Below are 26,146 nucleotides of genomic sequence, written 5' to 3'. Positions count from 1 at the left end.
AGTACTGCATTTCATGATTTCATCCTTTTAACTAAGCAAATGTATCTGTTCTGTCCAGGTTTCCAAGTAAATATGGATTGCAGCTTTAAGCGTTTAAGCCTGACATGTTCAAATAGGAGTTGTTAAGATGACTTGTTTAAATAAGTTGTTTTCAGTCATACCTGTTACACTACTACCATCTCACATACATTCATAGACTGACAATCATAGGTTGAGACATCACGGTCTGCTGGTGTCTCCCCTTCAGAAGGCCCACTGACCACAAAGACATAAATAAAAATACATTCCACAACTCAGAAGCAAAAGAAGTTTACTTCTCTTTGTAAATTAGTTTAAAATCCTGCGAGAACTTCCGATACATGACTTTAGACAGAAAGATCTTACCTATTTTTCCGCTCATCATCACTTCCAAAATCCTGAAAGACAAAAACAGTGCAGAGAATATAAAGACTGCAGCAGCATGACCTTGTGTAATGACAGTGTCGAATAGATGTTGAGGAACAACTGAGGAGAGGATTTTAAATGTTTTCTTGTTCTTTAAAAAAAGAAAGAAAAAGAAGGCCTTCTTTGTGAATCTAATATGTGTAGCTGCAGCCCGACAGAACTAGAGTTGTTCTCACCGAGTCCCGGACCGGATTAGTGAACTGAGACTACTACACTTGTAAGTGTTGCTTAGGTCACCTGGAGGCCGACATTCATCGCGAGGATGAAACATCATTACTGGCTTTACCAAATCATTACTAAAATATGTGTTTGCTGAGCTGCAGAGCCACATGGGCAGAATGCATCCAGGAACTGACTGGACCTCGATACATTAATGATTTGAAATCTTTAAAATGTGAGGTGCTACAAGTGGATGTTGAGGACCATGCAATTGGAATGAAGCATGCCAGCGCCAACTGCTGGTCCTGTCCTGTCAGTGCTGTGATTTCATCTGCTCCAGGGACAACAGTAAAATCATTAGGAGGCCTTCAAACAGCAAGAGTTCAGCGGAAAAGAACACGCATCCAAACGTCACACACATCCACTTTTCCTTCCTGCTGTCTGACTCTTGCAGAACAGTGAGCTGCAATACAGGAAGTGATGTTAAAACCCCAACTCCTCATCAGAGGGATAATGTCACTGCTTGTTTTTGTGTCTCAGCTCAGACAGCCTAAGAGCACATAATCCACCCTCCTAAAACCCTCGTGTTATGGTTTCATCTAGATGTCAAATCTGGCACCGCTCCACATTTGAATGCGTTTGCCGCTTAAGTGTACCATATGGGAGTTAACATCTGATTCACAGCCTCAAACTCCTCAGAGTCAAATGTTACTTCTTGTTGTCAGGAGCTGAACTCTTAAAACTAGAAAACAACATACGCTCTTTTTGAATTGTGATGAAAACTACTGAACACAGGTTAGTAAGTTTGTGGTGTGAAGGTCTTGCACACATCTAGCATCACTCGATGTAAAAAGTTCATGAACACTTGACTAAAGTGTCCTGGGGCACACACTGATCATAACTCTTAAACAAAATTGACGTCATTCCCCTTTAAAGTCTCCTCCCCAACACCGAGGCTGCATTCCGACATAAAAGGCCAATAACAAGAAGGGAGAACAACCTGAGTGCAACGCAGCAAATGTTTGTGCAGCAGCAAAATGACCACTTTGTTCTGACAGCTAAATCCAGCAGCCTCCCCCTCCCCCGCTGCAGGATTTTGTTTACAAACCCGCTGCCACAGTAGCCACAAACAACTCTCTGCTGCAAACAATGCAACAATAAATCAAGTTTATAACACACACACACACACAGCAATGACGGAAGGATGGTTAACCCTTCCTGCGGGATATTAAACACCACACCGCCGAGGCTGACGGGCTCCTTTGCAGGCGCCTCCTCGGCGTTTCCTGACACCGCGCACACAAAGACCGAGCCCCGGCTTTTCCCACTTACCTCCCCCGCACTGCTGTTCGTCGTGCTGGCCGAGGATGCTGCACTGGGGGTGGGAGAGCGCTGCAGAGTCACCAGGGCCATGGTCGGTGGGCTGCAGCCTCGGAGGGCAGCGGAGGAGGAGAGGAGCAGAAGGGAGGGGAGGGGAGGAGGACGTGGGAAGATGCGCCGCTGAGATTGTCTCTGTCACCGGGGAGAAAATGCCTAGTCAGACTCTCATCCAGCAGCACCTCCAGACTCCAGAGCCCCGGCGGTGCTCCCGTTCGGTCCTGCTCCGTGCGTCCTCTGCGGTTACCGGAGTCCTCATCAGCGGGAAGTCATGGGAGATTTCCTCCGTTTGTACCGCGCCAGCAGCGGACACCGCGATTTCATCACTGCTGCGCAGACGGACAAACAAAACACGGTGCAGGTTGCAAGCGGAGCAGAAATGACATGCAGCTTCGCCGGACGCCTGTGATTGGCTGGCCTAGTTCGCCTGCGCGCTGTCATTGGGCCAATGTTGTCAAGGTGACTGGCCAGACTAGGAACTCCCAAATACAAAATGATGAAATAATATTCAGTTCATGTTATGAAACGCAGTGAGGTCGACCTGCTGTGGAGGGGCACCAAGCAGCGATATGTTCATGATGGAGTCATCTGCTCGTTAAATGAGCAATTCATCAGCAAACCCTTGAACATGACGGTCACAACCTCCTTGAGTCCCACGTGATGTCTCCAAATGTGTCGTTTTGTTCCACCAAAAAGCCCCAAATTAAAAACTATTTACTGTAGCCTAATGTTCAAACAAGGAAACGGCTTCAGTTCCACGTTTGAGAATGAAGTCTATTTGATTTGATCATACTTGCAGATTTTAGTTTTCTGCTGATCCACGTATCGATTAATCAAGTCATCGTTGCCGCTCTAAAGTGATTGAACCATGCATCTTTTTTTCAACACTGGGATTCACTGACAAAATAAAAAAGAGCCCAAGGTATATTGAACATCTTTAATGAGCAAAAATCCCTCTGGTTTCATAAATAAATAAAATACAATAAGTCATTTTTATCCAAAGCGTTAGGTCAAGCTAACATGTGTAACTCTAGGCAGAGCCAGTACAGTGAATCATCATTGTCCATAATGTCCCCTCTGTTGCTTCTCTTGGCCTAAATGTAGAGGGTAAACAAACCGGTCCAAGTCATTAGACATGGGAAGTAGGCCTGCCCTCAATTATCACTCCCTGCCTGTAATGAGATTAGTTTCAATCCTGTGAGCGACGATGGGTGAAGAACAACGGGATGAAGTTGAACGGGCAACTGTGGCATCTGCAGCAGCCTTGAAGTTGACAAAGTATCCTTTCTTTTAAATGTGTTCACTCATCCTGAACTGGATACCCCTGGTTCACACTCCTCCGCTGTATCATTTGACTTGCTGGTTCTGGTGGTCGTCTCGTCTCCGGAATCCTTATCAAGACTGGACTCCTGCAGACCCTTGCCCACTGTCTCAATGGGCAGGATCAAGGATGCAATGCCACCCAGCAGACTAAAGGCACAGTACAACGAGAGGGTCCCATACACCGATGTCCTGAGCAGCACCTAGAACCAAAACACAAAATGTGAGGAGCCAGTCGGAGAAATGGTGCTGGAACTCATTTTGAACATGTTTCTTTGGAAAGTGTCAAGAGAGATGATCACTTCTGCATACCTGCGCCACAAAGGGGGTAACCAGGGCCCCCACCTTGCTCATCGTACCTGAAGTTCCTATTGCTAAGGCTCTGATTTCTGTAGGGAACACCTAATAAGAAAAAATAGCATTTTGTCCAGTTAGGGCTGTCCTCGACCAAAGAAAATCGATTAACACTCTTTGTCAACTAATCGATTAGTTGCTTTAAACAACAGATCTTTAGAACTGCATTTCTCCACAGTCGTACAAAAACATCACTTCGAATATTTACCAAATAAGTAATTCAGCATGAAAAAAGCATTTTTTTAAATGACAGAGACCAAAACGACCGATCAGTTGACTAATCAATTAAGAGGGATCAGCCCTAATTTAAAATGATCTAAAAGCAACTGTTAAATGTTAACTTGGTAAAAGACATACCTCTGATGTGTAAACATAAGCAACTTGGTATCCTCCAGAGATGAAGGCTCTGGCTATAAAGATGCAGATTGTAACAGCTGTCCTGCATGGACAGAAAGACAGACAGACAGTTAAGAGGTCAGTCCTGATGTTTTAATATATCGCTACCGTTCCAATGTGACACAACAACACAAACTTACCTCCCAATACAAGCGTATATGGGCAGCATGCTCAAAGAAAACATGAAGAAACACAGAGCCAGGCTCTTCTTCCTGCCAATACGGTCAATTACCAGAAGGATGACTAAAATACCTGAAACAAACATGAAAAACAAACATCTTTTAAACGTGGCAGTCAAGAGTTGTAATGAAACAGTGTTAATTAATTACAATTATAACAGATGATGAAGAAACATGGAGGAACCTCTGTCTCTGGGCTCAAACCTGTTTGTGGCAACAGCATCATAAAAGGTCTTCACCTGAAAGTTTTAATTACATACCACAGCACTAAGAAAATGCTAATAAAGAGCATTTTACCTGGGAATTCAGCTGTGGTGGTCCATAACAGGTCTTTGTAGTCAGCTATTGTCAAATATTTGCATTCCAGTCTACAGCTTGGTTCAATCTTGCCCCCTTGCGTTCCTATGAGGAGGAATGATAGTTTTGTTTTGGGGTTAGTTCCAATTTAAGACGCATTATGAGTTAAAAGCTGGTCCACAGGGCGCTGTTACGTACCCTCACATGAATGTCCAGCTTGGTACAGCTCAGTCGTCAACAGGACTATCCCGTAGTAGGTGAAGGCGTAAGCAAACCTTTGGATAAAAAACACCATACATTATTCTAAGTTGTGTACATATAGTTGAAGATGAAGCATCAACACACAAAGATGGATTAACCTACTATAGGACATTGGGGTACAAATTATTTAAAATGATGTTGCTCCCACTCTCTGCATTGTGTGCGTACACAAGCCTTTAAGTGCCCATCACATAAAGTGCACACAGTAGACTACTCAGCACTTTCCTGCGCCCTAGGAACCAACCACTACTTGGTAATCCAGCCTTGATTAAATAATCCCCTGAGTTTAAGATACCAGATGAAGGAAAGTTGACAGCGAGGAGAAAACGTTTTATTCAAGCTCACCATATACACCACAGAAGAAGAGTAGTCCTCCAATACCGGGAAGTGAAAAGAGTTTTGATTGGTCTATGGCCAGCCTGTGAAATAAAAATGACAATAATAAAAGGTTTATTTATTAATATCAACAATTAGGTATTGGAAAGTTGTGTCCTTTACCTGAAAGAAAAGCAAGAACCCTTGCATGTGTAACCCCACCTGTTTATAGATGACAAGCTTCCCTTGAGGCATGGCCTTGCCATTCTCTTTGGCGATGCGTGCAAAGGTTGCCATGGCCTTGTCCGTTTTTCCGGTCAGCACATGAAAACGGGGACTTTCAGGTAGCCACTGTAACACGTGAAGTTCAGTTGGAGCTTGATTCTTGGCTGGTTTTATTTCATAACCAACATACTTACAGAGAATAAGCAAATAGTGATTGCCATAGGTATGGTAGACAAGCCGAGCAGCCACCTCCAGCCGAGAGTGGGCATGGTCACCAATGCCAGAAGGACCGTAAACACAGAGCCAAGCGCCCAGAATACCTGATGCACACAAACACACCAATCAGATCAAAGATTCAACACTGCAATACAGTTAAAGTCATGTAGTGATAACAAACAGTACCGCAAGCAGTATGACAGAGAAGCCTCTTGACTTCACTGGGAGGAATTCCGAGTACAGCGTCACCCTTAAAAAGAGACCAAACGATTATTGCAAATCATTTCGTGGCAATTGAAATGTGCAGGTCTGTTCAGTGCGGGCTTCAAAAGCAGTTGAACTTACGACTGAGGAGCTCCTCCGAGACCGAAGCCTACGAGGCCCCGCAGGATCAAGAGCCAGCCGTACACCGGAGCAAAGGCACTCAGCAGGCCATAGAACAGAACCCAGAACATACTAATCTTCAGACCCTGTTCACCACAGAGACAAACACACAAGTTAAACATCAAAACATATCAAAAAAATCATTAACAACCCAAATATGAGACTTACTGCTTTTCTGCCGTAGATGTCAGATACATTGCCGAGTACTGTTGAACCGATTGCCATTCCTACAAACACCACCTGAGTCAATAAAAACAAAAAGATCTTGAGAGAGAAGATTTTCATATATATATTATATATTTATATTTATATTTTGAGAATAAAGCACAGAAAGGGAGTTTACCGATGTTATGAGAGCCACCTGATAGCTTGGCAGCCTCCACTCACAGTGCAGCTGGGGGCCCAAGATACTGAGGATCATCATCTCCATGGCGTCTCCGATCTGCTCTCAGAGAGGCAAAGCGTTACATGATATTCAGTATCTGGAAGTCAGAGTGAGGACTTTTCTGCATGTTTTAGGATTATTACCCATGACAGTCCGGTGAGGACAGACATTTTCCACTGGAACTTTCCAAAGCCGAAGGCCTCAAGTGCATCGTCCACTGTAAAGGTTTCTGTAAAAGGGACAAGACAGTCACTGCAATTTCCCTGTTAAGAAATGGAAGCAGAATTGCTCAACAATCTCAATATTGATATTGTGTTTTTAGACATTTAAAAGTTAAATAATGATGTTCAAATAATACTTTTGCCTGGAGCTTAGAACAGTCTCTTTAAGAGCAACAGAAGCTGATTAGATGTCATCACGTGAATGTGTTGCAACCAACAGGCCTCAGATAACTGAGTTTCTTTAAAAAAAAAAAAGTATTTTTGAAGTATAGTTCTTTTACTAGTATTTCCCTTTAATGCTATGTTGTACTTCTATTCCACTACATTTTAAAAAGGGAAATACAACATTTTTTACGAAGCCATAATTACTTTTAAAATTTAAATTTAACAAACACAAATTCTATTAAAATATGTTGCATTATTATATAAAATAAACTACAAAAAAGCATATCAAATAATTAAAATGTTATCTACACTGTCAACTACAACATTAAAGTATTGCTCTCACGCCAATACATCAACAACAAGTATCCAATGATATAATATTGAAACTCTTACAGGAGGTAATTCTGCTGCATAATAAACTTGTTTACTTTCAATGCTGCAATGTAGCATTCCTCAGCTCATATGCAAACTGTTTCTCACCTTTCCCCTCACAAAAAAAACAAGCATAGTTTAAGGTTGCAACAAAATAATCCCCATTTAGATTGAAAGGCCACCTTGATGATTGTGTATTTTTCACACAGATGTATAGGATCAAAAATATGTATAAACTACAACGACTTAAAGTTGTTCTACAGACCCTCAGTTTGATGAAATCCAGTTCTGGATGCAGACTTTATTCCTTCTGGGTCGACTCTTGCTGAGGCTATGACGCAGATCTCATTGTCTGTGTAGTCCTCATCGCTGCGATCACCACTTAAAAGGGAGAACAACAGGCATTATTATTTGCATTCATACATTTTTGTTATTTAAGATGATCAAACATGTGATCAAACTCTCTCCTCTTCACAGACTATGTATCTCACTGCATTCCTTAATGGCATTCACCTTGATATTGTGTTTATTTTCTTGAATGTAGGCTTCAAACAGCTTTGGGCGTCAACTTATTAAATCAATCACAATGTTCTCTTATATTAAACTCTAACTTTCTGTATTTCATGTTGTCATATTGACAGTATGTGTCCGTATATATATATATATATATATATATATATATATATATATATATATATATATGTGTGTGTGTGTGTGTTGAATAAAAAAGTATGTCATTAATGACATAATGACTATTAATGAATAACATTAATAGTAAATAAATAAGTTGTCTTGGACACAGTCATAAGCCTCTGAAAGAGATTTAATGAATACACAATTAGGGAAGGAAAGCTCATTTTCTTTAATGCCTGTTACCTCGACTCCTCTCTCCTCGCATCTTCAGTGGGCGGGGCTAAAACACGCGAGTAGGAGGCGAGGAAAGTAATCGAGGAACTAAGGGTAAATTCCTCTGGCAAAGTCTGCAGAAATAAGGCCCTGCGGGAAGAGTTCATACAGGGCTAACATCTGCGACATGCCTGGCAGTTGGAAAGCCCTAAACTCAACGTCTGCGAGTCCCCAACATCACGATATTAATAACTTACTATTTAAAAACACTACTTTGTCTCTTTTTGACCGATTCGCCAACACCCTGGATATATTGTAATAAGTTTCGACCCGCAACACTCTGGTAGATGAAGACAGCGGTACCTAACACCCATACATACTGTACATATACATGGGAAGAAATACAAAAGTAAAGGCATGGGCTGGTTCTACCTGGCTCCAGGATTTGTCCACCGTCTGTACTTCATCGTGGGTATTCTGCTCCAGCTCTCCATGTCAGTTACGCGTCAGGTGAGACTTACGCCACACAACGCGCAGGTGTATTCATCAGACATCAGGTGCAGGCTCCGGTTTCACTGAGACACCCAATCAGAGAACAATACCTGAGGGAAATATGGGGAGAGAGAGGGTTTACAACAGGAAATAAAACAGTGCTGTTGTGCACACGTGAAAAGAATGGAGTTTGGTGAGATAGTTTTGCTTTGTTTTTTGGGAGGGGGGAGGGTAATTGATCAGCCATAATTATTCAAACGTTCTCTCCAGAGGGCGATATGTATTTAAACAATAAGTAGGAAGATATAGAACATGGGGATCACGTTGCCAGTTCATGAATATTCTTTTATTTTATTTTATTGTTTCCAGTATTTCAATTACAAACACAAATCCAACCAGTAGAGATACATCAAACTGAAACAATCTTCCCTTGGCTCTTGGCTCTTAAGTACAACAGTGAGCTGAATTATTGATCACCAAAAGTTAAAGCAAAGACAGATAATGCATATGTGTGTGTGTGTCATGACTATTACCCCAACATCACAGTTGATATTTTTATATATTGGGGAGCGATATAGTATTTAGAATTTTCAGAGGTCCTTAAACTCTTTGAAATATGGGATTACAGAGTTGAATTTGTCAAAATTAATGTTTCTTATTTCTTTGCATCTTTTACATTTGAGGAGGCGGACCAGCTGTTCAGCCCTCTAGCCGACAGCAGGTTGTGCTCTCCTCTTTCTGGTCACATAGCCAGAATGCTTTCTGTGTAAAGGCTGCTGTTGTCTTGAGGTTGTACTCCTTGTGTTCAGAGCTGTGTGTAACAAGTTAGTTCATATTCACACGTGGTGATAATTACACATTCACAGTCTATTGTATCTGTTCACAGAAGCCTTGTGAGAGAAAGGAATGTATTTTTATTTCCTGTAGTCTAACCCCACACTCAAGACTTTTTGACGCCTGCTGCTCCTATAACACGGGGCTCTGGGTTAGTTTCTCAAATATGTGCAGCAAACAAAAATAAAATGAAACCAGTGGCTCAATAAAACAACATATGCTTAAAAATATAAAACAGGATGCTATGCGTAGGAAAAGGCTTCGCAGTAAATAGAAAAGTATATGAGTTTTTCTCGAGTAGCATTCAGAAACACTGGCACAGTTCCCGGTACCGAGATGGAAGAAGTAAGTAAGCCAATACAATGATCTAAAAGTACTCCAATACAAGTAAGTCATGAATTCAACAAGTAAAAACAAAAGATGGATTATTATGAGGGGCCGTTTAGGCCATAACTATTGAGACACTCTCACACGCACTATTGAGACACTCTCACACGCACTACTGAAACACTTACACACATACTAATGAAACACTCGTACACTCACTACTGAAACACTTACACACATACTAATGAAACACTCTTACACTCACTACTGAAACACTTACACACATACTAATGAAACACTCGTACACTCACTACTGAAACACTCTTACACTCACTACTGAAACACTTACACACATAGTACTGAAACACTCTTACACTCACTACTGAAACACTTACACACATACTACTGAAACACTCTTACACTCACTACTGAAACACTTACACACATACTACTGAAACACTCTTACACTCACTACTGAAACACTTACACACATACTAATGAAACACTCTTACACTCACTACTGAAACACTTACACACATACTAATGAAACATTCTTACACTCACTACTGAAACACTTACACACATACTAATGAAACATTCGTACACTCACTACTGAAACACTTACACACATACTAATGAAACACTCTTACACTCACTAGTGAAACACTCTCATGGTCACTACTGAAATTACTTGTATGAATACATGTGAGACGCTTGCACATCCTCATGTAAGAGCATACATACATATAACTGAAAACAAATAGATATGTATACATGTTTCACTTGTATGCATGTAAGCATGTCATATGTATGTGTATATGACACAGAAGTATATATGTATGCGTGTGTGTTTCTCATATGTATGCGTAAGAGTATTTACAGAGTATGTATGTATGTGTAAGTGTTTCAGTAGTGAGTGTACAAGCATTTCAATAGTGAATGTGCGAGTGTTTCATTAGTATGTGTGTAAGTGTCTCAGTAGTGTGTGTGAGAGTGTCTCAATAGTTATGGCCTAAACGGCCCCTCATAGATTATCAGTTAATTTGTCTGTATAGTTTGGACTTCCTACTTTTTTTTCCTCTCGCATTATTCTAAATGAAAGGATGTGAGAAGTTTTTAAGGGAAATCACCTCATGCAACATGAAAGCTACAATCCCCCGAAAATGGAAGCCACTGCCTTTAACAAGTTCAATATATATATATATCTTACACTTATGTATATGTATATATATGTATATATATATATATATATATATATATCTTACACTTATGTATATGTTCTATTATGTTTCTTAAAAATGTAGCTATAGCTGTTAGATACAAGTAGTGGAGTAAAGAGTACAATAAATCCCCGCGAGGACATGCTGAGGCTGCTGCATTATGGGACGGTCATAAATACAGGTAGGATATACAATACATCCACTGGTCACATCAGCTGCTTGGCTGGACTCACGCAGAACGACACAGAACCTCGGCAGAGCTTTTCTGAATTGCACAGAGGACCAAGACATGGATTCAAAGGTAAGATATACTATCTGCTGTACATGCTTAAAAGCTTTGACATGTGAATGACCTATTCCATTTGCATGCACGCATTATGAACACAGTGATGCTGTGTATTAGTTATTGTGAGATTTGTTCCTTGAACGCTCCACTGCTGAAACCAACAGCCTCACAGCTCGGTTTAGCCTTCAGAGTCCTGCCCTGTCGACAGTAAGTTGTTTGCTCACATAAATAAAGGATTAGTTGAAAGTTTAGTTGTTTGGGACTAATTGGGCCTGTGAATATTGATTTGGACAAGTGGTGGATCAAGGACACTGTGTGATCCACCTTGTCCTTCACACGTTCGGAGTCAACGTATTATTGACCTCCTATTTCTGTCCTTGATGTTGAGATGTGTTCTCGTGTTTGAGTATAATACTGGACAGTGTGTGGTTTCAAGACTTTTTTTAATGGTGCACTTTGAACCTTCGGCCGGATTGAGGCGATGCACCAAATGAAAGGAGATACTCGAGGAAGCAGTGGCTTGTGTTATCATTAAGGCTGAGTATCTAACCTCAATAGTTATTGAAAATTGACCAAATCTGAATACTCAAAGTCCTGAAAATGAACAACTGGTTCTCAGATTTTTTTTACGTGTTGAAAACGGCTTCTTTTATCGGTACCACAGCTCACATATCAAATTGGCACGGATATAAAAGTAGAATTTTAAAAAGTAATAAACTATCCCTTATTATCAGCCGTTTAGTCCTGTTTTTGATTTAGTCTCAATCCGGTAAAACATATAATCAAAATAGTAGGTGCAGATGGAGGACAAACATAATGTAAATATACTCCTTTCAAGCAGAAGTTGCCACTGCATTTATATTTTAAATACACAGTGGCTTAAACCAACATCGGATGTTGAACCTCTCAGTATTTGCATAATGAATTGCATTATGTTAATGGTCATTTTTCCAGCATATGTCACAGTGCATTTTGTGCCGATCTCCGTAACGTAAGATGCCTTTGTTGATGCTTACAGGAAGCACAATGTTACATTTTAAACAGACGGAATGAGAGGGCAATGTTATGCTGTCCGCAGGCCTGTTACACCTGACCTACAAGACAAAGATGAAATGGAAGCAATAGGGTGCAATGTTGTATTATTGTGATATCAATACAAATTTTTAATTAAAATAGTACTAAAAGTACAATGGTCTATCTTCATCTGTTCTCTCTCCCCACATGTCCTGTTTGTGGATGTTTATATACAGTATGATATACACAATCAGTTCAGTTCCATGTTACAGATTAATCATTTGAATACATATTTTATTTATTAATTAAGGTTTCATTTAAAAGCTTTCGTTGAAAACCGAATGCATCACAGTAACACATTACTGTAGTTCTGAAATATTCTGTGAGGTGGTGTCACCGAATAAAGAGTAGTTTGATCCAAAACTGGACTCGTCGTTATGGCTCTAATGAGCAGCGAGTAATTAGTTTGAAATGCATCTGCCTAATCAAAGATCAGTAATCGAATACCTGGGCTGTAATTTTGTGGTGAGGACGGGTCTCTGGGAAGATATTGTTACTACATCCTTGTATTACATACCTGCACACACACACACAAACACACACACACACACACACACACAGAGAAACACGCATGCACACACACAGACAGAAACACGCACGCACACACTCTTCCTTAAACACTAGAGTAGCTGTTCATCACTCAGGTGAAGCGCTGAATGAATGTTTGCTGCCTGGCCTCCATGAATGTTTAACCAGTGCTTCCAGAGCCAGGTAGCTCATTACTGCCTCGTTACCTACATTGCAGGGACGCCAGCTAGGCAGGAAGCAGCAGTGCCACACTCTCCTCTTCCTCCTCCTCCTCTCCAGCCGCTCTGCCCCCGTCGGGGTGACGGGCCAGCGACGAGCCAGTATTTGAATCAGGGGCCGATGCAAACCTGAGCAGCAGAGGAGACAGTAGATTCTTGGTGAAGTACCTGTGCTGACTTAGAGAGGCTCCACTATGGGAGAACTCATCGGCTACTAGCGCAGCCGTCACAGGGGGTGTTTGTCTGAGTTGTCCACCTGGAGGATTGAAGCTCAAAGTTATTTGGATTTCTCAGGTCCAGCACACAAGACCAATTTAACCATGACGCACATGGCCTTGGAAGTAAAGGAGGTAATTACATGAACGTGGGCTTGTGTATGTTGACTGCAACTCTGTTGTACTTGTACTTGATGATTTTAAGTGATCTCGGGTCATATTTTCTTAATAATGGAAAAAAAAAAACCTCCAGATGTTAAAACTGCAACATGAATGCTCATGTTGCCCTGTATTTGGTGGAGGAAATAGAGCACATCATATGTGAATGTTGTGTGTTTTTTTCACTGACCAGAAAAAGAAATGAATGCTGCTTTAAATAAAAGCTAACCATATTTTACTGTCCAGAAGTGAAACATGTAATAGCCAAACAGGGTAATCGGTTCATAGCATGTGACTGTATGCTTGTGTGAAACAGTAGCAACAGATGAGGTACTGGACCTGACCGGTGTGATGGAGGCCTGTGACGGTCAGGTTTCTCTAGACACCTGGAGCCCCCTAAATGTGTGTTGCCCTGGGTGATGTGTGATGTCAGTCAATGGCCCACTAGGAGCGCTATCTCTTTCAGGAGCCTAACTGCCACTTTGTGGCTGCGTAACAGGATCCTGCACCATACTGGATAGACAGGGACAATGGAGCGCCCTCTCAGGTGATGGTCTCCGAGTCAGATAGACTTTCCTGTTCCGCTGAAGCCTGGCATCAACATTTGATGTTTATTGTAGTTATTCAGGTTGGATTTTGTGTTACCTTATACATGCGACTGTAGGTCAGTGGTTAGCAGGTCTGCTTTCAATCAGAGGATCGGTGGTTCGATGTGTCCTTGAGCAAGACACTTAAGAATTGCTCCCCGTAGTTGTGTCTGATTGTAAGTCGCTTTGGGTGAAAGCGTCAGCTAAATGTAATGTTTTGTTCATCTTCTCTCTTCATATGTGTTGAGCACTGTCCATTTTACATCAGATGTCAATGTAGCCAAGAAAAGCCCCATCTCATCCCGTTGCTCTCTTCCAGCATAGTGTTGTTTTACCATCTGCTGTTTGTTCAGCAGAGGTTACGTTTCCTCGGAATGGCATTAAATCTCGGCCCTGCACTTTGTGCGCGGCCGACAGCCAACAGACACCCACAGAGTGCCAACAACAGGGCAGAGTGTCTGAGACAGATCTAGCGGGCTCGCTGCTTAACCGCGTTTGTTTACTTTTGCATTTGATGTGAGACATGCAGAGCCTTGACAACAACACCAAATTCATCAACGAAGAGTTGGAAGGCCTTCTTCAGGTGTTATTTACAGACACATGTGATGAAATGTTTTTGGAGACATCTCATTAGAAAAATTATTTGGTCCCTAGTTTTATTGATACTTCTGTTGTTCTTTAGGTTAATACCTTACGCCTGTATTAAAGGTACTATAGGTATTTAGAAGCATATTTCGCAATACCTCAACTTCTCATATTATAGTGCTGCCACCAGGTGTTGGACTTTTCTCTTATATTTTGTAAATTCAAAAACAGGCTAATCGGTATTGTGTTCTGGCCAATGAGGGTGACTTATGTGCTGAATTTACAGCTTTATGTTTTATTAATTGCTATATAAAATATACAACTAATATTTAATGTTCATAAATATATGGCGGGGCAACATAAACATGGGAAAATTGCAGTACATTCGCGAAATAATGTATTTTTCTTTTTCTTTTTGCTTGGCTTCTCATCATGAAGCCTAATTGTAAAAAAATGTTAAAGATCAAGGTGACTTTCGATTTGATTTGCAAGATCACAGCCTCTCCCAAATAATCTAACATTCAACTTTTTTTGATTTAGATTTGAAATCCCCAGTCGTTCCCCGGTCATGCAAGTATGTTGTATGAAGTAGAGTAACATCTACAGTAACTTATTTATCTTCAGGCGCGCACACACACACACACACACACACATACACAAATACATATTTCAAATGAGATTTGCTTCTTTTGTTGTGACCTCACTACATTATTGATGGTTTCCTATTAAGGGAAGTCAAGACAGTTTTTTTTGGTTTCCTGTTCTTTCCCTCAATAAAGCCAGATGTTCAGTTCACAATAGCCACAGAGGCATACTCACATCAGGTTCCTTCAGGGTAAGTCGCTTTTTCAACTTTTTCCTGCAAAACGTTGTTGAACATTTTAATGATCACATGTGCTTTTTCGGGACATGATGTATTGTGACATTTTGCTGTGAATTTCTGCTGGGTCAGTAGAGTATCTGCCTGTTTTACTGGAGAATGATCTGTGAGTGTCAGTTACTACGGCAACAGGTCAACTTGGCAGTGATGAGAGCCAAACTACTGACGCGTACTACCGGGCGGCTCTTTCATGGCACCGTAATTAAAGTGCATTGCATTGGCTGATTGTTTTACCTGGCACTTCTTCAATTGAGTATCTTTAAGTGGCAGATCATTTCCTGTGTATATACATATTAAATTGACTGTAATTACTTCTAGATTCCACTTGATTAAGTATTTATTTGTGCCAGTTATTGTTTCATCTTGTATCAAACTGTGGACTATATATGACGCTTCTGGTGTAGATGTTACGAGTTTGTTTGGTTCTTGTCCTGAACAAAACGGATGGCTTTTTAGAGAACAAGGAAGCAGATTAGATAGCGATGGCAGAATTTAGATGCGGCACGTGAATGAAGGATGCAGCCAAGGCCACGAACTGATTGGGAGTCACTAACATAGGGACAAACAGGCAGGACACTCACTGGGAAAAATACATCCCAGATCATCTATGATTGTGAGCATGTGTTCTTTAGTGGTGACAACCTCAACAAAAACAGATAACGTTTGGGGAAAACAGGACACAAAGGAAAAGGATGGGACGTATAGGCCTGGTCTTGGAATGGGAACCGGGCCATAAATAACATCATATCTGTAGCTTTTGTTTAAAAGAGCAATTGTGTCACCAAGGTCTCATAAAGTTTTGACATTTCACTTTGTTGTGTTGCAATACCTTGTGTCCTTGTCACGGATGTGTTCCTGCTCTTGTGCAGAGCCTGGAGGAGCGCTGTAACCAGATGCTGAGAAACATGGAGGCCTCCCTGACAGCCCGGGATCGTGTGGGCATCCAGGATTTTGTTCTGCTGGACGCCTACACGAGCGAGAGTGCCTTCCTGGACAACCTGAGGAAACGCTTCCATGAGAATCTCATTTACGTGAGTCTTCCTGTGTGGTGTAAGGTTATATAACCCGTCTTGCTCTGTTACTCTAATTAAACTTCACGCCCTCGACCTTCAACCCAACAAGGTCCTCATGCTGCTTCTGCTGAATAAGGTACCTTGTGTTGCTGAAGCAGCAGCTCTTGTTCTTTCCATTTGCACAGTGAGCAATCTAAAGGTCACCGGTGTACATGAGGTCACGACAAGTGATTAACCAAACTTATTGCTTTTGATAAGAGGAACACAATTACTTATCAGCAGAGTGATACATGCACACCATGCTGCTGGAAGCTTTCCTTTACCGTCATGTAATGTTCGAGAAAAACAATGTCCTGTATTATCAAATGTGCAAGAGTTGCAGGACATGATTTCCTCTCGTCGTCTTTCCCTGCAGACCTACATTGGAACTCTCTTGGTGTCGGTCAACCCATATAAAGAGTTAGATATCTACAGCAAGAAGCAAATGGATACCTACATGGGTGTGAACTTCTTTGAGCTGCCACCTCATATGTAAGATTTTATAAATGTAGTATTCATTTATGTTGTGTATTAGTATACATTGGGGTGGATGTATTGTTATGGAATTTTCCAATTTGACCAGATGATGAATCCTACTGACTTTTCATCTCGGGCTATCATCCGGTCAAAATGATTATTTCACCAAAGCAAAACCTGAAAAACTAAAGACAATCCTATTCTCATCAGCCTCAACTGTACTTTGTGTTTATTGCTAATGAGCAAACTAAGATGTGAACAACACTTTACTTAAAATCAGCATTGGCATTGTGAGTTTGTTAGCATGCTGACATTAGCATTCAGCTAAAGGTACCACTGTACCTAAGTACAACTTTCAATTGCATGAAACATTATCACATTAGAAGGAAAAGATAGGATGTCAATGTGACACAAGAATGAATGAATTATGAATGCAAGACGTCATGGTGCTCAAGCAGCTCAGGCGCCGACCATGAACCTCAACGATGTGGTCCTTTGTTTTGCAGGTCATGCTCAATCTCTCTCGCCTCATTATCTTTCATCTTTCCAGTGTCAGCTAGCTATCCAATAAAGGCATTACAACGATATGAAGAGAGGAATTTCTATTATTTAATGTATAACTTAAACAGGAGTGTTGAAAGCTACATTGTGTTCAGCAATAAAAAAAAGTACTCTTTGTCGAGTCTGACTTCCGGGCTAACTATCAGCTATTACTGTACTTTTAGTTATGCACTGGCAGACAACGTCTTCCGCACCATGCTGTCCGAGTTCAACAACCACTTCATCCTGATCTCAGGGGAGAGTGGGGCCGGCAAGACCGAGGCCTCCAAGAAAATCTTGCAATTCTACGCTGTCAGCTGTCCAAGTACCAAACTCCTGAACAACGTCCGCGACAGGCTGCTTCTCTCCAATCCAGTGCTTGAGGTCAATGACATGGTTATGTGTACAAATGCTTAACATTATTAGTATAACATGATTTTAAAGGCATTTAATGGCGTTTTGGTTTACACCATCAAGGCTTTCGGAAACGCCAAAACTCTGAAGAATGACAACTCAAGCCGCTTTGGGAAATACATGGACATCCAGTTCGACCACCAGGTGGACTGAAATATATTCACTACATTACAGTCCAAAATACCATGTCAGGACAATATACCGCAGTGATGTAATGACCTTGCGGTTCACACCAAGGACTGACTAAGGATTAATTAAGACTTACATTTTGCTCTCAGGGGGGTGCAGTTGGTGGTCACATCCTGAATTACCTGCTGGAGAAGTCCCGTGTGGTCCACCAGAACCACGGAGAGAGAAACTTCCATATCTTCTATCAGCTGGTGGAGGGAGGAGAGGAAGAGCTGCTTCGCTGGCTCGGCCTGGAGAGAAACTGCCAGAACTACCGTTACCTGGTGCAGGTTAGTGGAAGAAAAAAAACACTTCTTATATCGGGTAGAACAAAAACTTCTTAACTCAGACATTTTATACTCTGTCTCCTCCAGGGTGAATGTGCCAAAGTTAGCTCTATCAATGATAGAAGTGACTGGAAGATGGTGCGGAGAGCCCTCTCTGTCATAAAGTTCAGTGAGAGTGACATTGAGGTGGGCGTAACCGTAGATCTTCACACACATGGACAAAGCTTTATTCAAAACGATGAACGATACATGTTGCTGCTGATTCATGAAGTATTTCTTTCTGGGTGTAAACGCAGCACCTGTTTGGAATAATTGCTAGTGTGCTCCACCTGGGAAATATCAAGTTTGAACCGGATGCTCGAGGATACGCCTCTCTCAACAACAACCAGGAGATGCACTGGGTGTCAAAGGTGAGGCCCCCCCCCAAAAAAACAACTTTATACGTCTCCATGCAACTTTCTGATGGAGACCAGGAAGAGATTTGACATGTATTTGCTTGTATTTGCTGTGCAGTTGCTGGGGATTCCTACTCATGTGCTACAACAGGGCTTAACCCACAGGAAGATTGAAGCCAAAACAGAGGAGGTGACTTGACTTATTTGATTTGATTTTAAGTATAAAATATGTTTAACTTGTGTGTAGTAAATCATCTACATTATTCTGATGTTAAAGGTGTTTAGTCCCTTCTCTGTGGACCATGCAGTATATGCCAGGGACGCCCTTGCCAAAGCAATCTATGGCCGCACTTTCAACTGGCTGGTCAACAAGATCAATGAATCTTTAGTTAACAAGGTGAGAAAAAAAAGCATTCTTCTCTCTTTCTAATCTTGCCTGGCCAGACCTGTCTCATAAAGAACACATAAATGGGGAGTAAATTGGGGTAATGAGATTTCAGTAACCCTGAGGCAGCCATTTGATTGGTTGTGAGTCTGAAAACACCCAATTGCATTAACAGCACATCTGCCAAATTTGACTTTGGGCAGATTTTTTCCCCCACAATGTAATTTTATTTGTTTAAAGTCACACCAACATATGAGGTGGCATTACTCCAAAGAGTGAGGCAGAACTTCACAAAATCACATATTTTCCATTTGAAGAAATAATATCTGCGTAAACCATCTGTAGGATTCCTCCAGGAAAACAGTAATTGGCCTGTTGGACATCTATGGTTTCGAGGTTTTCAACGTGAACAGGTGAGATCCCGAAACAGATGAGCTGATTCGAAATGAAGAATACGATACTAACAGTACTTCTGATTTATTTTAGCTTTGAGCAGTTTTGCATCAACTACTGCAACGAGAAGCTGCAGCAGCTTTTCATCCAGTTGACCCTCAAGTCAGAGCAGGAGGAGTACGAGATGGAAGGGATTGAAGTAATAGCGCTATTAATCCGTATATGTTATTGTCATTTGTGGCTCACATTGCAGAAATAAAACTCACTCAATAAAAACTGCTTCTTAACCACGAATGCTTCTTTTTTTTTTGCACAGTGGGAACCAGTGCCATTTTTCAACAACAAGATCATCTGTGATCTTGTGGAGGAGAAACACAGAGGAATCATCTCTTTATTGGTAAAGTTAGGATTGCGTTATGCTCCTAACAAATAGTGCACTCGACCACTAAACTAAAACTGTATACACTGAATTATTGATGCTTGTCCTCTCGTATAGGACGAGGAATGTTTACGTCCTGGAGAGGCCACAGATCTCACCTTCCTCGAGAAGATGGAGGAAACGATTGGTGGTCACCCTCATTTTGTCACGTGAGCTCTACAGTTTGCTTTCGAGAAAGTGCACATTGTCTACGCATATTCAGACCAACACATTGTATGACCATAAATATCATAAGAACTAACTAACTGTCCTCTTTCTGCAGACATAAACTTGCAGACCAAAAGACAAGGAAAACAATGGACAGAGGAGACTTCCGCCTCTTGCACTACGCTGGGGAGGTTACATACTGTGTTGTAGGTGAGAGATGTTAGACCTCTGTACGTGGAATCATTTATGTCTCTCTTACAATGTCAATAAATGAACAGCGGCCTAAAGCTAAAAGGTAGTACGAATAGAGAAGTCATGAAGTCATGAACAAGTGCTCTCACATTTTCAGTTCTCAATATATGCAGTCAATAAAATACATAACTTTCAAACACTATTGTGTCAGTTTGACAATTTACTATAAAAGTGACAATATTTCTCCCCACCATTAACAATTACCTATATTTTTCAAATTAATAAAATGTAATTTACACTTAACATGGCACAAGCTTAACATTACCAATAACATTATGTGTTGAAAAATGTCTCGAAAATGATATAGATTAATAACAAACTAGCCAAAGAAATAACATGGATCAAAAAAAGAAGCCTAGCTTGAGAAACTAGCATGTTATAACAAAGTGCTGTAAAAACCTTCAAGGAGAATTAAACTACACAATATTATCAGATCCATAGAAAGTAAGAATTGTGCCAATTTTTTTTAAAATTATTATCACGTTTACATCACGATTGAGCGAAGAACTGCTATGGACTCACCTCAGCCTTGCTAACTAACTGGATGTTATAGGGTCAAAGGTCACACAACCAAAACTAAAATTAAAAAATTAAAGCGACAAATATATTCATGAAAAATTATGAACATGCATAAAATAGTGATTGTTGGTAAAATGTATAGATTACATTAATTTAATTTCTTGTGAATTCAACTTTAGATTTTTAAGAGGAAGAATGTGTTGTTGCCAAAAGAAATACTCAATTTTTTTGCTATTTTAGAGTTTTACTTTGTTCTTTACACTTTCAGGATTCTTGGACAAAAACAATGATCTCTTGTATCGAAATGGGAAAGAGGTAATTTCATTTAATTTGAATAGTATGAAACCAGGTGATACACAAATGTCTTACACTATTTGTTCTGAATCTACCGTATAACTTCTGATATCCTCTGGTCCTACAACAAAACCTGCAAAAATAGAACTGAAAATATACATAAATGTAAAACACTCTAACATCACGACATTATTTATGGTATATATTGTTTTGTCTGACATGTTGGATGCTTACATAGTTCTTCTATTCTCCTTAAGGTCATGCGACAGTCCAAGAACGCTATTATCAAACACTGTTTTCCTTCTTCTGAACCGGACAGCAAGAGGAGACCTGAAACTGTAAGAAACGATTCAGATGATGACGTTCAATGACTTGATTTATACAACTACTATCAACACACCATTGGCACCTTTCCTGACTATCCAGGTGGTGACTCAGTTTAAGAGCAGCCTAGTGGGCTTGACTGAGATCCTAAGGTCCAAAGAGCCCTGGTACGTCCGCTGCATTAAACCCAATGAAGCCAAGCAGCCAGGTGTGTCCCAAACGTCCTTCACTTCTGAACCCAGTGACCGAGCTGAGCTAATGCGTGTTACTGTATGCTCAGCCTGCCGTCAGCCAGCAGATACAGTTAGACAAGACAGAATTGACCCCTGAACTCTTTGATGTCCCCTTCAGGACGCTTTGACGATGTGTTGGTGAGACATCAGGTGAAGTACCTGGGGCTGATGGAGCATCTGAGGGTCAGACGTGCTGGGTTTGCTTACCGACGCAAATACGAGATATTTCTCCAGAGGTAGCTAAGCACACTTTCACTCTTTATAAATTGCATTTAAAGTTTCTCTTTTTTTTTGCAGAGGCCATTTGGCATATTTAATTGTTGTTGCTGTTATTCTTATCAAGTATAAAGCTGTGTGTGATACCGCGGTCTTCTTCTGTGCTCAGGTATAAGGCTCTGTGTCCTGACACCTGGCCCAACTGGAAAGGTACGGCAGCAGAAGGTGTGCGGTGCCTCATCAAACATCTGGGCTACAAACCTGATGAGTACAAGATGGGCAGGTAGGCAGATGGTACTGTATAGAAGCCACAGGCTGTCTATGAAGAGATACAGGAACTTATCCCCGGTTGTCTTTTCCCCCTCAAGGACAAAGATTTTCATCCGGCACCCGAGAACTCTGTTTGCAACAGAAGACACCTTTCAGGTCTGCAAACATAGGCTAGGTGAGATGTGGTTCTGTACATTTACTTGCAATTCTACATTAAGCATCCTAACGCTCCTGAGGTTGAAACTAGAACTGTCATTGTTGCAGCAACAAGGATTCAGGCAAAGTACAAAGGCTACAGGGTGAAGGGAGACTACCTGAAACAGAGAGAGGCTGGTGAGTGTGAAAAATGCAAACTGATGCGTTTCTAGGCATAAACTAAAAGCTGCACAAGCATTTTACGATATGACTTTTTATTGCCTTGTCTTAACTAAATAGCCACTAAGATCGAAACCTGCTGGAGAGGTCTGCTGGCCAGAAAGGAGCGTGACAAGAGGGCATGGGCTGTCAAAGTCATCAAGAAGTAAGTTCACACGATGACAGAGGAGATGGTGATACAGTCTAATACAGTCCATGTTAAGAATCTATTGATTTGTTCTAGATTCATTAAAGGTTTCATGACTAGAAATCAGCCGGCCTGCGTTGAGAACAGTGAGTATCTAGCGTACGTGAGGCAGAACTACCTCACACGTCTGAGGGACAACCTTCCCAAAACAGTCTTGGAAAGAGACTCTTGGCTCACCCCTCCGCCGATAATGCAGGAGGTTGGTGATACGTGTGTTTGCATCATCTGTTTCTAGGTATAAGGCTGCATGCGTGAGGGCACAAGTTGGTGATTTTGGTAATGGCTGCACCCTGTAAAAGGTGTCAAACTGTATTTGTTCTAGTTGTCCCAGTTGTTGAAGAAGCTCTACATTCGCCACATGGTGCGGAAGTACATCCGAGGAATAACTCCACAGAGGAAAGCTCAGGTACAATCGTAGGTGGTTGGAACCGCAATACAACATTATCCATTCTACATTTAAAACAACTAAATAAAGAAAAATGTTTTTGGGCAACACTTGAATCTCAAACATATTCACTTCAGGAAGTTACTTACTTTCTTTTACTTTTTACTTTTCTTGTTTCCAGCTTCTGTTAAAAGCACGGACGAGCTCCATGTTCAAAGGAAAAAAAGAAAACTACCCCTTCAGTGTTTGTAGACCATTCATGGACACCAGAATTAGTAAGACTGCTTCCTGTATGTACACTTTTCATTGAGTGTACATACAGGAATATAGATTTTAGCATTAATACTGTTAAGTAGAGCATACGTACAACATGATAATACTGGGTAATGGCCTGTGAAGACTGCAGATGCCAACAGTACTCTACATTAGTTTATATGTATTCATGCTCTACCCCTTTCAGAGTTTTGCTTTTAAAATGTGGAATAAGTCTTTCCAGAGGGTGAAGAATTAGCAACAGTACATTTTAATTTTCAAATTAAATTACAAAACCTGATTATGCAATCTGAGATACTTTGTGAGCCGGTAAATGGACTATTTTACAGATTGATAAGCAAGTTATAATGTAATTACGGAGACAGTATCGTATTATTGTATTCAATTTGTGTGTGAAATCCTCCCTCATGGCTTCTCTTATTCTATTCAGATGGACAAGACATAAGCGTCAAAGTGCTTCAGATGATACGGCATGAGCACATCAAGGTAAACTAATACTGGAATTCATTTTGCATCTTTGTCCTTTCGTCCACTCTGACCTTGTGTGTGTGTCTGTCCCACAGTACAGTGTAGCGGTGGTGAAGTACGACAGGAACGGGTTCAGGCCTCGTCTCCGGCAGCTCATCTTCACCCAGGAAGCCGCCTACCTGGTTGAGGAGGCCAAGATCAAGCAGCGGATAGATTACATCTCTCTGAAAGGTAAAATGAGCATCTGAAGGGAGATCTACACACATGCTTGAAACTTGCTATTGCATACATGTTTATTTTTTTTAATGATAGGTGTGTCAGTCAGCAACCTGAGTGACAACTTCCTGATCCTTCATGTTACATGTGATGACATCAAGAAAAAGGTAGACCTACCAACAGACTCTATACACAATGTATTTTGAGATCTAAAACAACACTAATCCGATTCCAGTGTTTCATTAAAAAAACTGGGATCCTTCCTTTATGTGTAAGGCAATATCCGGTTTGTATCAGAATTGGACCGATATCCGATATCAATATCGGTGCATCTCCGCCTCAGACTCGAAAACCACTCATTTAAATTTATTGTAGACAAACGGAGAACAACATCAGATCGGAAACATTACCTTTTGAATCTTAGGCTTAAATATTATAAAATCCCCACATCTAACAGTTAATAAGACTGACACTATTTGTTCTTTTAGGGGGATCTGGTTCTACAGTGTGACTACCTGTTTGAGGGTCTGACTAAGCTGAGTCTCATTGCCAACAAGCAGAACTGCATCAAAGTGGTCCAGGGCAGGTACAGAATCTAGATTTATGGAGTAATATAAATTGAGCAAAAACGATGGATGTGCCTAATTCGATGTGAAACTGTTGCCGTCGCTTGCAGCGTGCGATTTGACATCCAGCCTGGCAGAGAGGGGTTTGTGGACTTCAAGAGTGGTCAGGAGTCAATGGTCTACAGGGCAAAGAATGGCCATTTGATGGTGGTGAGTGTGGACTTCATCAAAGCATCATGTTAGTTATTCATATCAACAACTGACAAAGGTCTTTACTTTCTTCTGTAATCCTGGTCCATGGTTGTTGCCAATTGTGTTTCATGTCAGCTAATTTCTACCTTTTGCATCTTTATGACAATGTTGTCCAATGATATGTATGCAAACATTACACTGCCAATATCTCCATAGAGCAGACACAAAACTAACAGTAGAGCCTAGCCAGAACATCATTGGGTCTGCTTGTTCCTGATGTCTGGAGTTTAAAAGATATTGAAGTGAACAAACTGATCCCAGCTCAGATTCAAGGAAATCTACCATCCTTAATATGAATGGAAGCGCTTGTAATCTTTTTTTTTAATTAAATGTATCTGACATCCTGTGTAGATGATAACATGATAAACATATGTGTGCAGCCATGAATGTTTCTAATACCTCGCCCATGTTTTACTGTAACATTAAAAACCTGTTAAACCACAAACACTGCATGTGAAAAGTATTTGTTGGGGGTAAATTACGTAATTTGAGCAAAGTACACAGTCACATTTCAAAAGAATACTTAATCTATATGCAAGTATATCTTGTTGAGATGACTCCTGAGGTAGCAGCTCTCCCTACTGGCCTGCACGCCCCCTTTGGGATTGTTGTCAGGCTGGGTAATGAACCCTCTCAAGGAAATCAACAAACTTGTCCTGTAAAAACATCTGCTTTCTACTTTAAGGTGATGTCAAATGAGTGGCCAGGAAACAAGTAAGGAGTGAGGCATAAAAGTGTAACTTTTAAATTATTAATTTTGTGTCAGTGAAGGCAGCATTGGATTGTGCAGTACCTTAATCTGCAGCACACCCTGCTGGACAACACAAATATCCCAACGTGAAAATCAACGTACAGCTCTCCTCTTAAACTGTTCAGAATGTATTTATTTGTGTATTTTACAGATCTACAACATGCTATTCCTCATGTGTTCAATGCATTTTACCACATTGGCATGCTAACATTCACTCTCATGACTTAAATGTGTTCTTTTATTCTTAATGCTATGAACATCTTTTTCATCACACATTGTCTTATTTTAAAGTTAGAAGGAAAATGCTGATGCAGGATGAAATGCAAAGATTGCATCTAAAATTTAGAGAGTGTATGTATTCTCAAATATTAACTACAGTTCAACATGCTCAAAGTTAGCATTTTATCATGCCAATATTGCCCACATGCTTACCTGGGCTCAAACTTTGAAAGAAGGCCCATTTTGTTGACACTGCTGTGATCCAATAATATCACATAATAATAATTAAATACACAGTATGTCATCTATTTCACATATTGTTACTATC

The 26,146-nt window shown here is 40.8% G+C and overlaps 2 protein-coding genes across 2 annotated transcripts in view; one reads left to right on the top strand and one right to left on the bottom strand.

The window, feature by feature from the left end:
* Positions 1-26,146, top strand: part of myo1hb (myosin IHb) — a 59,880-nt gene that overhangs the window by 33,406 nt on the left and 328 nt on the right. The window contains exons 2-31 of the mRNA XM_034547722.1: positions 16,191-16,352; positions 16,750-16,865; positions 17,576-17,774; positions 17,868-17,948; positions 18,083-18,262; positions 18,347-18,445; positions 18,556-18,669; positions 18,773-18,844; positions 18,932-19,051; positions 19,385-19,452; positions 19,526-19,631; positions 19,749-19,829; positions 19,929-20,020; positions 20,134-20,228; positions 21,058-21,104; positions 21,341-21,421; positions 21,510-21,615; positions 21,759-21,876; positions 22,026-22,139; positions 22,225-22,301; positions 22,391-22,459; positions 22,562-22,646; positions 22,725-22,887; positions 23,011-23,094; positions 23,255-23,348; positions 23,777-23,832; positions 23,910-24,045; positions 24,127-24,197; positions 24,519-24,616; positions 24,707-24,806. Coding sequence (XP_034403613.1) covers positions 16,215-16,352; positions 16,750-16,865; positions 17,576-17,774; positions 17,868-17,948; positions 18,083-18,262; positions 18,347-18,445; positions 18,556-18,669; positions 18,773-18,844; positions 18,932-19,051; positions 19,385-19,452; positions 19,526-19,631; positions 19,749-19,829; positions 19,929-20,020; positions 20,134-20,228; positions 21,058-21,104; positions 21,341-21,421; positions 21,510-21,615; positions 21,759-21,876; positions 22,026-22,139; positions 22,225-22,301; positions 22,391-22,459; positions 22,562-22,646; positions 22,725-22,887; positions 23,011-23,094; positions 23,255-23,348; positions 23,777-23,832; positions 23,910-24,045; positions 24,127-24,197; positions 24,519-24,616; positions 24,707-24,806 — 3,060 coding nt within the window. The 5' untranslated portion in view covers positions 16,191-16,214. The remainder of the gene's footprint in view (positions 1-16,190; positions 16,353-16,749; positions 16,866-17,575; positions 17,775-17,867; positions 17,949-18,082; positions 18,263-18,346; positions 18,446-18,555; positions 18,670-18,772; positions 18,845-18,931; positions 19,052-19,384; positions 19,453-19,525; positions 19,632-19,748; positions 19,830-19,928; positions 20,021-20,133; positions 20,229-21,057; positions 21,105-21,340; positions 21,422-21,509; positions 21,616-21,758; positions 21,877-22,025; positions 22,140-22,224; positions 22,302-22,390; positions 22,460-22,561; positions 22,647-22,724; positions 22,888-23,010; positions 23,095-23,254; positions 23,349-23,776; positions 23,833-23,909; positions 24,046-24,126; positions 24,198-24,518; positions 24,617-24,706; positions 24,807-26,146) is intronic.
* LOC117740998 (synaptic vesicle 2-related protein-like) lies at positions 3,037-8,437 on the bottom strand. Its single transcript, XM_034547725.1, has 16 exons — positions 8,349-8,437; positions 7,336-7,451; positions 6,456-6,541; positions 6,271-6,369; positions 6,096-6,167; positions 5,889-6,013; positions 5,730-5,793; positions 5,522-5,647; positions 5,325-5,453; positions 5,133-5,206; positions 4,725-4,801; positions 4,527-4,631; positions 4,191-4,302; positions 4,012-4,093; positions 3,613-3,702; positions 3,037-3,503 (listed from the first exon to the last, which is right to left on the bottom strand). The coding sequence occupies exons 1-16, from the start codon at positions 8,408-8,410 to the stop codon at positions 3,285-3,287; spliced, it is 1,638 nt and encodes a 545-aa protein (XP_034403616.1). The 5' UTR covers positions 8,411-8,437; the 3' UTR covers positions 3,037-3,284.

Source organism: Cyclopterus lumpus, chromosome 12, assembly GCF_009769545.1.
Source record: "Cyclopterus lumpus isolate fCycLum1 chromosome 12, fCycLum1.pri, whole genome shotgun sequence".
Taxonomy (NCBI): Eukaryota; Metazoa; Chordata; class Actinopteri; order Perciformes; family Cyclopteridae; genus Cyclopterus; species Cyclopterus lumpus.
Note: the sequence above shows the minus strand (reverse complement) of the source record. Positions and strands in the feature narration are given on the sequence as shown.